At 46.8% G+C, this 15,610-nt stretch overlaps 1 protein-coding gene across 1 annotated transcript in view; it reads right to left on the minus strand.

Annotated features, from left to right (window-relative positions):
• The window catches only part of LOC144484535 (uncharacterized), a 303,312-nt gene extending 294,731 nt beyond the window's left edge, over positions 1-8,581 (minus strand). Inside the window, 2 exon segments of the mRNA XM_078203050.1 lie at positions 1,728-1,870; positions 8,255-8,581. Coding sequence (XP_078059176.1) covers positions 1,728-1,870; positions 8,255-8,581 — 470 coding nt within the window.
• Between the last annotated feature and the right edge of the window lie 7,029 nt (positions 8,582-15,610).

The following is a 15,610-nucleotide window of genomic DNA, read 5'->3' on the forward strand; positions in this document are numbered from 1 at the left end:
ACACCCAGAATTCCAACCAAGACCACCCTGAATCACTTAGCCTTATGGTAACAGACCAGTAGGGATGTCCAAAAGATGTTTAAATTAATTAACTTTTAGTTTCAGAGCCAAACCCTTTTTTCTTGAGGTCTGCGTGAAGAATTCCCCTCTCTAACAAAGACAGGAAAAAAATTGTCAGACCCGATGTCTCCAGCTAAAAGAGCCCAGCTGCCGTGTTACACTTGTTCTTACCCTTCTAGCTTTGACTTCTCAAACCAACATGGGCCACACCTTGTGACTGCAAATTCTCTCAGGGTGTTTTTATCAGATTCTCAACCCAGGTTTTCCAGTTGTTACATTTTTTATAAAAATCCGAAATTAATATTTCTGAAACTCATGACTTATTAAACTAGATCTTCGCAACATATTTCCTGGAATTAATGAAAATGTATCACTCTATAATATCCCAATTAGAATATTACAATATACAACATGCTGTATATCTTAACAACAGCCATGATCTTATTGAATGGTGGAGCAGGCTCCAAGGGCCATGTGGCCTCCTCCTGTTCCTAAATCCACTGTTTTCCTGTGTTGATCTATCTTATAACCTGCAATAGACATAATAATCCCTCCATTGTCCACTTCACATTCACAAGTCCAGCTTGGTAACAGCACACTGCTGGGTTCCATGTCCAGGAATCTCAGTCCACTGAAGATGGAAAATATTATTGGTTTCAGTGTTTTCTGAAAGTTTTCTTCTTTCAATAATTATAGTAATTTTTAATAATTATAGTTTCTTCTGCAAGAGGACAGAATATTCCAGTTAATTCCACATTGAAATGTCTTCTTCTTCTTCTTGCTCTGTTGTAGCTGCAGCTTTATTTTTAGTTTCATTTCCCAGAATCAAACATTCTGGATTCTCTTTTGGAGAGAGCAAGTTCAGAGCGGCTTCTTTCTGTGCCAACAACTCGTTCCTTCATTGGACAAAATCTTATTTAGCCATTTTCAGAATGTTGTTAAAATGCTTTTCATGTTAAGCAAAAAGGTCTGATACTCTTGTTTGGAGCATTTTGGATCTTGGGCTTCAGAAATCGGGGAATTGAGAACAGAAGCAGGGAAGTTATTCTGATAGTTTCTAAAGCTCTGGTGAGGCCACAACAGAACACTGAGCCCAGTTCTGGTCACCACACTTTAGGAAGGATGTGAGGGTCCTTGAGAGAATCGAGAGGAGATTTACCACAATGGTTCCAGAGATGAGGAAGATGATGCGAATGTGGAACTTGCTACCAGTGAGTGGTTGAGGTGAACAGCATGAATACATTGAAGGGGAAGCTAGATACGTACATGAGGGAGAAAGGAATAGAAGGAAATGCTGATGGGGGGAGATGAAGAGGGGTAGGTGGAGGCTCATGTGGAGCATAAATACTGACACAGACCAATTGGGCCGACTGGCCTGGCCCTGTGCTCTAGACTCACTGGAACAGAGACAAATGTATTTATTTTAGATTTACCTCGTGTTTGTGGATCATCTCAGTAAAATGTGCACTCCCAAATTCAAAGAGCATCGACCCACTGGCAGCAAAGCCATGAGGTTGGTCAGTCCAGCAGAAAGAAACCCTCTCACTTCAGCAACTGTCAGAATGAACATGGTTTAGTCCTGGATGTGATCAACAGCAGCAAGAACAGCAGAATCCAACTCCTGTCATCACTTGTGAATTCGCTGGTGTCTTAGCAGGTGAGACGACCGTTTAAATCTATTCCCACAGTAAGAGCAGCTGAACGGTCTCTCCCCAGTGTGAACTCGCTGGTGTGTGAGCAGATTGGAGATCTGAGTGAATTCCTTCCCGCACACAGAGCAGGTGAATGGCCTCTCCCCAGTGTGAACTCGCTGGTGTGCCAACAGGGTGGATGAATGACTGAAACCCTTCCCGCACACAGGGCAGGTGAAGGGTGTCTCCCCAGTGTGAACTCGCTGGTGTATTAGCAGTTGGGATGATGTTCTAAATCTCTTCACGCAGTAAGAGCAGCTGAACGGTCTGTCCTCAGTGTGAATGCGCTGGTGGCCCATCAGGGTCTGAGAGCTTTTGAAGCTACGCCCACAGTCTGAGCATTTAAACGGTCTCTCATTCGTGTGAGTGACACGGTGTGTCTGCAGGGTGGATGAATGACTGAATCCCTTCCCACACACACAGCAGGTGAACGGCCTCTCCCCAGAGTGAACTCGCTGGTGCCTCCACAGGGTGGAACGATCACTGAATCCTTTCCCACAGTCTGAGCAGGCGAAAGGTCCCTCCCCGGTGAGAACTCGCTGGTGCGTCAGCAGGCTGGATAACTGAGTGAATTCTTTCTCACACACAGAGCAGGTGAACGGCCTCTCCCCAGAGTGAACTCGCTGGTGTCTCAGCAGGGTGGTTGATATACTGAATCCCTTCCTACACACGGAGCAGGTGAACGGCCTCTCCCCAGTATGAATTCGCCAGTGTGTCCAGTGCAGATGGACACTGGAATCCCTTCCCACAGACCCCACACTTCCATGGTCTCTCCATGGTGCCAGTGTCCTTTCGATAATCAGTTGATTCCACATCCAAGTACAGAACACATGTACAGTTTCTCCTCGCTGTGAATGGGGTGATGTTTTTCAGGCTGTGTTACTGGTTGAAGCTCTTTCCACAGTCAGTTCACTGGAACACTCTCACTCAGGTGTGTGGGGTCTCCATTCTTGTCCAGTCACACTGATGTTTGAAATCTTTTCCCACAGACAGAACAAACAAACATTTCTTCTCATACATTCAAACGGCAATTATATTCAGGTCCTGATGAATCCAGTGACTTTGTAACATCTTGTTGTGACGTCTGGTGTGAGATTTCAGTCTGTAAATTCTCTCCTTCTAATATCCTGTTAATAGAAGTTATCAGTGTAAGTATAGGACTGAAATTCAAAACAGACAATTCTAGTTTCCATGGAATATTCTTTGCTTTCTCATTCCCTAAAGTTGTAAATCTCCATCCCACACACTCTCCCCCCATTGTCATACTGCTGTACCTAATACACACCCTCCCAATTCTCCTGAAGGTGCTGATTCAGGCTGATTGACAGACCCATGCTCCTGTCCAGTACAAAGAGACCTGAAAATCTTCATGCAGGCTGCTAGCCAATGTCCACATTACTATTATTTGATCAGCAATGGAAAGGAGATGTGAGGAACAATTTTATTCACAAGTGGTCACGACCTGACCTCACTGCTTCTGTGCATGGTGGAATCAGAAATAATCAATGATTTGAAAAATAAATCAGATAGGTGTGAAGGAATTAAAAAGGGAACAGAGTTATGGAGGGGAAATGGGACTGAGTGGATTGATGTACAGAGAGTCAGCATGGACTTCTTCCAACTATCACTGGAATATATACAAAATTTCAGGCAATGTAGTGGAAGACATGCCCTGTCTACATCAACGGTGACAAAGTGGAAATGGTTGAGAGCTTCAAGTTTCTAGGTGTTCAGATCACAACAACCTGTCCTGGTCCCTCGAAACTGCTGCTTTAGTTAAGAAAGCCCAACAACACCTCGACTTTCTCAGGAGGCTAAGGAAATTCGACATGTCGACACGTCAGCTACGACTCTCACCAATCTTTACAGGGACACCACAGAAAGCATCCCATCCAGTTGAATCACAGCTTGGTATTGCTGCTGCTCTGACCAAGAGCGCAAGAAACTACAAGGGGTGTGAATGTGGCCCAGTCCATCACGCAAATCAGCCTCTTATCCATTGACACTGTCTACATTTCCTATTGCCTCAGAAAAGCAGCCAGCATAATCAAGGACCCCACGTATCCTGGACATTCTCTTTTCTATCTTCTTCCATCGGGAAAAAGAGACAAAAGTCTGAGGTCACAAACCAACCGACTCAAGAACAGCTTCTTCCCTGCTGCTGCCATCGGACTTTGACAAACAAACAACAAAGAAAATTACAGCACAGAAACAGGCCCTTCGACCTTTCAAGCCTGCACCGACCATGCTGCCCGACTGAACTAAAACCCCCTACCCTTCCGGGGACCATATCCCTCCATTCCCATCCTATTCATGTATTTGTCAAGATGCCCCTTAAAAGTCACTATCGTATCTGCTTCCACTATCTCCCCCGGCAGCAAGTTCCAGGCACCCACCGCCCTCTGTGTAAAAAACTTGCCTCTCCTTTAAACCTTGCCCCTCACACCTTAAACCTGTGCCCCCCCAGTAATTGACTCTTCCATCCTGGGAAAAAGCTTCTGACTATCCACTCTGTCCATGCCCCTCATAATCTTGTAACCTTCTGTCAGGTCTCCCCTCAACCTCCGTCGTTCCAGTGAGAACAAACCAAGTTTCTCCAACCTCTCCTCATAACTAATGCCCTCCATACCAGGCAACATCCTGGTAAATCTTTTCTGTACCCTCTCCAAAGCCTCCTCCTTTTGAATGGACCGACCTCATATTAAGCTGATCTTTCTCTTCACCATTTCTGTAACTGTAACACTATATTCTGCACTCTCTCCTTTCCTACTCCCCTATGTACTCTATGAACAGTATGCTTTGTCTGTATACCGCGCAAGAAACAATACTTTTCACTGCATCCCAATACATGTGACAATAAATCAAATCAAACCCATTGCTGCATTTCCTTCCTGAAGCCACATTTGTCCACTGGGGCCTGGCCCCGGGAGAAAGCGCTGCAGCTGCCGTTGTGTTGGGTGTTGAGGCGGTGCCGCTAGTTCCTTATTGGGGGTGTTGAAGCCTCCACTGGGTGTGTGGAGCCTCCCCTCCCACCCACTGCCCCTAACGCTGCCTCCGCTTATCCGCCTCCTTCCCGCCTGAAGATCAGACAAACAAGCACCTGTCCCTGGACATGAGCCGCACTGCGCATGCTCCCCGTCACAATGCCCGGGGACTGATTGACGGCAGCTCCAGACCAATAGGAAAAGGGGGCGGGGCTGGAGGACCGAGTGGGAGCGGCTGGTCCTCCAACCAGCGTGAATAGGGGAGGGCTCTGAAGCATGCGCAGTGCGGGTAATGGCGGCGGACGGACGGTTTTAACTCGAATCCGAGATCAGTTCAAGGTAAAGGGCGGCGCGCGGAGAGCGATGAATGTGGCGGGTGGGTGGAGAAGTTTCGTAAACATGTTGTTCAAACTCAAACCCCGATAAATAACTTTCCGGGCGCCCTGTTGGTGCCATATTGGAGGCGCAACTTGTCGTGTTGGGCCTGGGCTGATGGCCGTCAATCTGTCGTTAGCAATGTCTATCAGTGCGCATGTGCGGCCGGCATCTTTGTGAGGGGCAATGTGCAGCAGGTGCAGGTGCGATCGCCATGTTTGTAGGGGGCGCAGGAGTGTCTACCTTTGTGATGTATGGGACCTGAACCCCCTGCAGTCCATGTGGTGTAGGTACATCCACCCTGCTGGTAGGGAGGAAATCCCAGCATTTTGACCCAGCGACTGCGAAGGAACGGCGATATATTTCCAAGATGTGGAGATGCCAGTGTTGGATTGGGGTAAACACAGTAAGAAGTCTCACAACACCAGGTTAAAGTCCAACAGGTTTATTTGGTAGCACAAGCCACTAGGTTTCGGAGCACTGCTCCTTCATCACGTAAGTGGGAGTTCTGTTCACAAACAGGGCATATAAAGACACAAACTCAATTTACAAAATAATGGTTGGAATGCGAGTCTTTACAGGTAATCAAGTCTTTAAAGGTACAGATAATGTGAGTGGAGAAAGGGTTAAGCACAGGTTAAAGAAATGTGTATTGTCTCCAGCCAGGACAGTTAGCATACAGTTAGGACAAAGCATACCTTTCATGGAGTACATGGGGAGAAGGAAAGGATAGGGTGCGGGTACAGGTAGGGTGAAGAGAAAGATCAGCTTAATATATGATAGGACCATTCAAACATGACAGTCGGAAGAAGTTGTTCTTGAGTCATTTGGTACATGTTTTCAGACCATAGAATATTAAAGCACCGAAACAGGCCTTTTGGCCCTTCTTGGCTGTCCTGAACCATTTTTTTGCCTCGTCCCACTGACCTGCACTTGGACCATATCCCTCCACACCCCTCTCATCCATGAACCCGTCCAAGTTTTTCTTAAATGTTAAAAGCATTCACCACTTTATCCGGCAGCTCATTCCAGACTCCCATCACTCTCTGCGTGAAGAAGCCCCCCCCTAATATTCCCTTTAAACTTTTCTCCTTTCACCCTTAACCCATGCCCTCTGGTTTTTTTCTCCCCTGGCCTCACTGGAAAAAGCCTGCTTGCATTCACTCTATCTATACCCATCAAAATCTTATACACCTCTATCAAATCTCCTCTCATTCTTCTATGCTCCAGGGAATAAAGTCCTAACCTATTCAACTTTTCTCTGTAACTCAGTTTCTCAAGTCCCGGCAACATCCTTGTAAACCTTCTCTGCACTCTTTCAACTTTATTAATATCCTTCCTGTAATTAGGTGACCAAAACTGCACACAATACTCTAAATTCGGCCTCACCAATGTCTTATACAACCTCACCATAACACTCCAACTCTCATACTCGATACTTTGATTTATAAAGGCCAATGTACCAAAAGCACTCTTTATGACCCTATCTACCTGTGACGCCACTTTTAGGAAATTATGTATCTGTATTCCCAGATCCCTCTGTTCTACTGCACTCTTCAGTGCCGACCATTTACCTTGTATGTTCTACCTTGGTTTGTTCTTCCAAAGTGCAATACCTCACACTTGGTCTGGCCAACATGTGACTCCAAAGCCACAACAATGTGGTTGACTCTCAACTGCCCTCCAATGGCAACGAGGGATGGGTAATAAATGCTGGCCAGCCAGCAACCCATGTCCCATAAATGAATAAAAAGAATTCAATTGAACAGCTTGGTGGGCTGAATTTCTAACTATTTCTTACGATCTGTCAGGAACATGAAATGGTGAGTGTCGATCAGCATTAATTAGCACCTTCAGGAGAATTGGGTAGTGTATATTAAAGTTTAAAGTTTATTTAATAGTCACAAGTAAGGCTTATATTAACACTGCAATGAAGTTAGTGTGAAATTCCCCTAGTTGTCACACTCCGGCACCTGTTCGGGTCGATGCACCAAACCAGCACGTCTTTCAGAATGAGGGAGGAAACTCATGCAGACACGGGGAGAACGTGCAAACTCCACACAGACAGTGACCCAAGCCGGAAATCGAACCCGGGTCCCTGGCACTGTGAGGCAGCAGTGCTAACCACTGTGCCACCGTGCCGCAGAATGCTAAATGGAATGAGAGAGAGAGAGTGTATGTGTGAGGGGCGTGGGTGGAGATTTAAAGAATGTTCCATAGAAACTACAATTGTCTGTTTTGAATTTCTATCATGTGCTGACAGTGATGATTTCTGTAAACTGCTTTCAGTGTATATTGGAAGGAGAGGTTTTGACTGGAAAAGCACTGAGATTCTCACACCCGTATCAGAGTGTTCCAGTGCACTGATTGTGGAGAGACACAAGGACTCAGACACCATGGAGAAACCATGGAAATGTGGAGACTGTGGGGAGGGATTCAGAGCCCCATCTGAGGTGGAATCTCATCGACGCAGTCACACCGGGGAGAGACCGTTCATACGCTCCACTTGTGGGAAGGGAACCAATCATTCATCGAATCTGCTGAGACACCAGCGAATTCACACTGAGGAGAGGCTAGTCACCTGCTCACAGTGTGGGAAGGGAGTCAGAGATTCATCCACCCTGCAGGTGGGGAGAAAGAGCGGGGGGGGGGGGGGAAGAGCAGGGGGGGGAAGAGTGGGGGCGGGGGGGGGGGGAAGAGCAGGGGGGGAAGAGTGGGGGCGGGGGGGGTGGGAAAGAGCAGGGGGGGCGAAGAGAAAGAGAGAAAGATTGAGAGAGAAAGAATCCAACCCCTGCAATCACTTGTGAACTTGTTGGTGTCTCTGCAGGTTGGATGACCGATTGAATCCCTTCCCACACACAGAGCAGGTGAACCGTCTCTCCCCGGTGTGAACCCGCTGGTGTCTCCACCATGTGGATGACCTCCTAAACCTCTTTGAGCAGTGAGAGCAGCTAAACGGTCTCTCGTCAGTGTGAATGGGTTGGTGGACCATCAGTTCCCGAGAGCTTTTGAAGCCACTCCCACAGTCAGAGCATTTAAAGGGTCTGTCTTGGGTGTGAGTGACCTTGTGGCTCAACAGGTTGGGCAACTGAGTGAATCCCTTCCCACACACAGAGCAGGTGTACGGTCTCTCTCCGTGTGAACCCATTGGTGTGTCAACAGATTGTTCAACCGAGTGAACTCTTTCCCACACACAGAGCAGGTGAACGGCCTCTCCCCGGTGTGAATGCGCTGGTGGGTCAGCAGATTGTTTAACCGAGAGAATCCTTTCCCACACACAGAGCAGGTGAACGGTCTCTCCCCAGTGTGAACTCCCCGGTGTGTTTGTAAATGGGATGACTGAGTGAATCCCTTCCCACACACACAGCAGGTGAATGGTCTCTCTCCAGTGTGACTGCGCCGATGAGTTTCCAGTGCAGATGGGAACCTGAATCCTTTCCCACAGTCCCCACATTTACACAATTTCTCCATGGTGCAGGTGTCCTTGCGACTCTCCAGGCTTGACAATCAGTTCAGTTACAACATAACATGGGTGCGGTCTCTCTGCTGCAATGTATTTTCAGGCTGTTTAACTGGTTAAAGTTCTTTCCACAGTCACTCAGGTGTGTGCATGTTTCAGTGTGTGTGTGTCTCGGTGCTTTTCCAGTCACACTGTTTAAAATCTCCTGAAGCAGACAGAGCAGAGAAACATTTCCATTCTAGATTCAAAGGTCGATGATATTCAGGTCCCAATGAACTGAGTGACTATGTTAGATTTTGATGTGAAGTTTGGTTTCATATTCGACTTTAAATTTTCTGATATCCTGCAAAAGGAATTTACAAAAGTCATCAGTGTCAGTACAGGATAGAAATTCAGAACAGACAATTCTAATTTCTATGGAACATTCTTTTCTCTCTCATTCCTCAAAGCTGTAAATCTCCATCCCACACACTCTCCCTCCATTCTCACTCTGCTGTATCTAATATTCACCATCCCAATTCTCCTGAAGGTGCTGATTCAGGCTGATTGACAGATCCATGCTCACTGCTTCCTGTCCTGGACACAGAGAGAGCTGGAAATTTCCATGCAGGCTGCCAGACAGATGAATGTCTACATTACTGGAGTAAAAATGTGTGGAATATACAGACCGAATTCACTTCATTCCCTTCAGTTGCTGCAAGTCCCCAATTTCCCCCAGAATGAGGAAAGAAATGGAAAGGGGGAAACATTGATTTCCTCCCAGATGTTGCCCAGAGGAGGAAGTTTCACTCTGAAGCTCATTGGACAACTTCTGCATTGTGACGTCACGATAGAGCCCTGCCTGAATCAGCCAATAGGAATCTCTCTGCTCCGGGTGACATCTCCGGGTTGCAGTGCGCAGGCCCGGGCGCGCGGACCCGGGAGCCCCGCCCCCACCCATTGTTCCCCTCCCCCTACACCTCTTCCAGCCACGGTTTCCAGACAACTGGCTGCCGGCTCCGGCCAGAGCGAGAAGCCGCTCGGTGATCGCACCCCCCCCCCCCCCCCGGCCACCTCCGGCCCGGGACTGCAAATGTGCGAGGGAGAGGGGAAGCTGCACATGTGCGGGGGAGAACCCACCATCTGATCTTCATGCTGAGGTGTTGACCAATGGGAAGAGTTGAAGGACTGGGAGGACTCTGGTCTTCCAGCCAATCAGAGCGTGGGCTTTGTGTGAATGAAGATTGATCTTCAGACAGACTCAAACCTCCTCCTGTCTCAAACATCTGTGAGTAAAACACTTTCTTTTCTCCCCCTTTCCATTTCTTTTCTCATTCTGGGGGAAATTGGGGACTTGCAGCAACTGAAGGCAAAGGAAGTGAATCCAGGGAGCGTGCAGACTCTGGAAAGGTTGGCCCAGGTTTCTCTCTCTCTTCAACCAGAAAATGATCCATTTCTGCCCACTGTTTGCTGTTAGCCAATCTTCTATCCACGCCAATATGTCATCCCCGCAGCATGAATTTTTATTTGCTGCAATAACCTTTGATGTGGCACCTCATCAAATGTCTTCTGGAAATCTAAGTCCAGCGCATCCACCGGTTTCCCTTTATCCAATTCCCGATGGGGAATTATAGAAAATTGAACAACACATCAACTATCTCACTCTGTCAAGACCCGAGAATGAAGCCCAGCAGGACCCGAGGACTCATCAGCCCACAGCTCCAACAGTTTGCTGAGGACCACTTCCCTGGGAATTGTGCTTTTTCAGAGTTCATCCCACACTTCTGTTTTCTGATTTCCAGCTGTTTCTGAGTTTTAACTGTATCCTCTATTGTGAACACCGAGGCAAAATACTTGTTCAATTCATCTCCCAGCTCCTTATTTTTCATTATCAATTCCTGGACTCACTTTCTATTAGACAGTTAAGAAATGAGGTGGAGCAAGTGACTGAAGTGTCAGTCAGGGAGCACTATTGGGAGCACCAATAGTTTCAAAATAGTTCTGGAAAAAGATAGGACAGGTCCACAGGTCAAGGCCCTAAACTGGAGCAGGGCCACTTTTGTGGGCATTAGGCAGGATCTAGCAGATGTCGATTACGTGAGTTTGTTTGAAGGGAAAGGAATGACTGGCAAATGGGAGGTTTTAAAAGTGTGATATCAAGAGTCCAGGGGCAGTATATTCCTGTTGGAGTGAAGGGAAAGAATGGTAATTTTAAGGATCTCTGGCAGACAAGGGACATTGAGGCTCTGGTCAGGTAAAAGAAGGAAGCATACATTGGGTTTAGGCAATTGGGGACAAGTGAATCACTCTGACTATAAAAAGTGTAAGAAAATACTGAAGAGGGAAATCAGGAGGACAAAAAGAGGGTATGATATGGATCTGGCAGGTAAGATTAAAGAAAATTCCAAGAGGTTCTATCACTATATTAAGAGTAAAAGGGTGGCCAGAGAGAGAATAGATCCCCTTAAAAATCAGTATGGCCATCTGTGTGTGGAGCCACAGGAGATGGATAAGATTTTTAATGAATACTTCTCCTCTGTGTTTACTGCGGAGAGCACCATGGGTGCGAAAGAAATAAGGGAAACAAGTGGTGATGTCTTGGGCACACGCATGTTACTTGGGAGGAGGTATCTGCAGCCTTATAAAAGCAAATTACTGCGGATGCTGGAATCTGAAACCAAGAGAGAAAATGCTGGAAAATCTCAGCAGGTCTGGCAGCATCTGTAAGGAGAGAAAAGAGCTGATGTTTCTTGTCTGGAGACCCTTTGTCAAAGCTCTGAAACATCAGTTCTTTTCTCTCCATACAGATGCTGCCAAACCTGCTGAGAATGGGGAGAGAGTGTGTGGGATGGAGATTGACAGCTTTTGGGGAATGAGAGAGGAAAGAATGTTCCACGGAAATTGTCTGTTCTGAATTTCTATCCTGTACTGACACTGATGACTTTTGGAAACTTATTTTCCAGGATATTGAAAGAGGAATCACAGGACGAAATCGCAAACGCCACGTCTAGATCTGACAGAGTGATATTCCTTGGGACCTCAATATCATCGGACTTTGAATCCAGAAGGAGAAATGATTGTCCAGTCTGTCGATTTGAAAAGATTTGAAATGTCAGTGTGAGTGAAAAAGCATCAACACTCTGCCACACTCGAGTGAGAGTGTTCCAATGCACTGACTAAAGAGCTTTAATCAGTTACACAGTCTGAATAAGTATCACACCATTCACAGCGGGGAGAGACTGTAATCCTGTTCTGTGTGTGGACGAAGTTTCAACTAATTGTCCACCCAAGAGAGAGGTAAGGACACCTGCACCATGGAGAAACCGTGGAAATGTGCGGACTGTGGGAAAAGATACAGAGCCCCATCTCTTCTGGCAGCTCATCGGCGCAGCCACACTGGGGAGAGACCATTCACCTGCTCTCAGTGTGAGAAGGGATTCACTTCTTTATCCAGCCTGCAGAAACACGAGCGAGTTCACACTGGGGAGAGGCCATTCACCTGCTCTCAATGTGGGAAGGGATTCACGCAGTCATCCCACCTGCAGACACACCAGCGAGTTCACACTGGGGAGAGACCATTCACCTGCTCTCAGTGTGGGAAGGGATTCACTCAGTTATCCAGCCTGCAGACACGCCAGCGAGTTCACACTGGGGAGAGGCCATTCACCTGCTCTCAGTGTGGGAAGGGATTCACTTGTTCATCTAACCTGCGGACACACCAGCGAGTTCACACTGGGGAGAGACCATTCACCTGCTCTCAGTGTGAGAAGGGATTCACTCAGTTATCCAGCCTGCAGAGACACCAGCGAGTTCACACTGGGGAGAGGCCGTTCACCTGCTCTCAGTGTGGGAAGGGATTCATTCAGTTATCCGCCCTGCGGAGACACCAGCAAGTTCACACTGGGGAGAGACCATTCACCTGCTCTCAGTGTGAGAAGGGATTCACTCAGTTATCCAGCCTGCAGAGACACCAGCGAGTTCACACTGGGGAGAGGCCGTTCACCTGCTCTCAGTGTGGGAAGGGATTCATTCAGTTATCCAGCCTGCAGACACACCAGCGAGTTCACACTGGGGAGAGACCATTCACCTGCTCTCAGTGTGAGAAGGGTTTCAGAGTTTCATCCCAGCTGCTGAGACACCAACAGGTTCACGAGTGATTCCAGGGGTTGGATTCTGCTGTTATTGTTTCTGCTCTCAGTTGCATCCAGGACTGCATTTTGTTCATTCTCACAGTTGGTCAATGGGAAGGGTCAGAGGGTTTCTTTGTGTTGGACTGGCCGGTCTCAGCCTCCAGTGGGCTGATGCTCTTTGAGTCTTTTTGCGAATACCTGGTTTCAAATGTCACAAGGATCAGAGAGTGACAGGGTGTTAGGAAGTTTAGAGATATTTAGTCAGAAGAAAACAGAGGTTGGCAGTGCAAAGGTACATTTCTGAATGGAGGGCTGTGACAAGTGACATTCCTCAGGGATCAGTGCTGGGACTTTTGCTGTTTGTGATATATATAAATGATTTGGAGGAAAATGTAACTGGTTTTATTGATAAGTTTGTGGACGACACAAAGGTTGGTGGAATTGCGGATAGCGATGGGGACCGGCAGAGGATACAGCAGGATATAGATCAGTTGGAGACTTGGGTGGAGAGATGGCAGATGAAGTTTAATCCGGAAAAATGTGAGGTAATGCATTTTGGAAGGTCTAATACAAAGAACAATACAGCCCAGGAACAAGCCCTTCGGCCCTCCAAGCCTGCGCCACTCATGTGCCCAACTAGACCAACTAATACAGATGGGAAATATACAGTAAATGGCAGAACCCTTCGGAGTATTCATAGGCAGAAGGATCTGGGTGTACAGGGACACAGGTCATTGAAAGTGGCAATGCAGGTGGAGAAGATAATCAAGAAGGCATACGGCACGCTAGCCTTCATTGGCTGGGGCATTGAGTTTAAAAATTGGCAAGTCATGTTGCAGCTTTATAGAATCTTAGTTAGACCGCACTTGGAATCTAGTGTTCAATTCTGGTCACCACACTACCAGAAGGATGTGGAGGCTTTGGAGAGGGTACGGAAAATATTTATCAGGATGTTGCCTGGTGTGGAGGGCATTAGCTATGAGGAGAGGTTGGAGAAACTTGGTTTGTTCTCAGTGGGACGACGGAGATTGAGGGGGGCGACCTGGTAGAAGTCTACAATATTATGAGGGGCATGGACAGAGTGGATAATCAGAAGCTTTTTCCCAAGGTGGAAGAGTCAATTACGAGGGTCATAGGTTTAAGGTGCGAGGGGCAAGGTTTAAAGGAGATGTACAAGGCAGGTTTTTTACACGGAGAATGGTGGGTGCCTGGAACTCGTTGCCGGGGAAGGTAGTGGAAGCAGATACGATAGTGACTTTTAAGATGTGTCTTGACAAATATATGAATAGCATAGGAATAGAGGGATATGGTCCCCGGAAAGGTAGGGGGTTTTAGTTCAGACGGGCAGCATGGTTGCTACAGGCGTGGAGGGCCAAAAAGCTTGTTTCTGTGCTGTAATTTTCTTTGTTCTTCATTCTGTTTGGAACATCCCAAATGCTCATCCAATTTCCTTTTTAATTGTTTATTGTCTCCACTTCCTCCACCCTCGTAGGCAGCGAGTTTCAGGTCATTACCATTCGCTGCATCAGAATATTCTTCCTCACATCTCCCCCCCCACTCCCACTCCATCCCCCCCCCCAGCCCCCACTCCCCCCTCCCACTGCCCCCCTTGCATCTCTGACCCAAAACAAGCAATCTTTGTGTCATCCGCAAACTTACTAATCAGACCAGCTACATCTTCTTCCAAATCATTTATATATATCACAAACAGCAGAGATCCCAGTACAGAGCCCTGCGGAACACCACTAGTCACAGAGCTCCAATCAGAAAAAGACCCCTCCACTGCTACCCTCTGTCTTCTATGGCCAAGCCAGTTCTGTACCCATCTAGCTAGTTCCCGTGAGATTTAACCTTTTGCACCAGCCTGCCATGAGGGACCTTGTCAAATGCTTTACTAAAATCCATGTGGATGACATCCACGGCCCTTCCCTCGTCAGTCATTTTTGTCACCTCCTCAAAAAACTCAACCAAATTTGTGAGGCATGACCTCCCTTGCACAAAACCATGTTGTCTATCGCTAATGAGATTATTCAGTTCTAAATGTGTACAGATCCTATCTCTAAGAATCTTCTCCAACAATTTCCCTACCACGGACGTCAAGCTCACTGGCCTATAATTACCAGGGTTATCCTTGCTACCCTTCTTAAATAACGGGACCACATTTGCTATTCTCCAATCCTCTGGGATCTCACCTGTGTCCAATGAAGAAACAAAGATTTCTGTTAGAGGCCCAGCAATTTCATCTCTTGTCTCTCTCAGTAACTGGAAGTCCCTTCCTAACAGCACTGTGGGTGTACGTACACCTCAGGCATTGCAGCAGTTCAAGAAGGCACCCTTGGGGTTGACCATGGCCAAGGCAGCTACATACAGCCACATATTGTGTTATAATTGAAGGACTGCAGATTGAATGTGAGGCATTGTGGGACTGGACTATCTTGACCATATTCCTGTGACTGCCCGGAAATTCATGTGTCTGTTTTAGTTTATAATGGAGGATTTCTGGGAATAAGTTAATTGCGGAAATATTAAGCATAGCCTGGAGGAATTTGGAATAACTGAGAGTTTTATCCCCAGATAAAAAACAAAGATTTTGCTGGTGTTTGGGTGTAACGTGTTTGGGATTTTAAATCACCAAAGACAAGATGTTGCCTCTAAAATCAGTCCTTGTAGGTTGGCTTAAAAAAGGTGAAGTTATAATGAAGGATCTTGGATCTTATTTTAATCAAGGAGTTGTGAGCTTGTAGTGCTCTGTCGCTTTAAGAAGTTATAGCTGCGAGAGAGAATGCTGAGGATTCATTGACTGAAATTTACGAGCTGTGAGAATCTGTGTGTTTTGTTTGTTTTATGTGGATGTTTGTAGATGTGTTTTATCATTGTTTTGGGCTACATTTGTTAAGTTTTATCGTTCTGGAGAATTAACCTTACCTTGAG

Source organism: Mustelus asterias, unplaced genomic scaffold (genome assembly GCF_964213995.1).
Source record: "Mustelus asterias unplaced genomic scaffold, sMusAst1.hap1.1 HAP1_SCAFFOLD_114, whole genome shotgun sequence".
In the NCBI taxonomy this organism is placed as follows: Eukaryota; Metazoa; Chordata; class Chondrichthyes; order Carcharhiniformes; family Triakidae; genus Mustelus; species Mustelus asterias.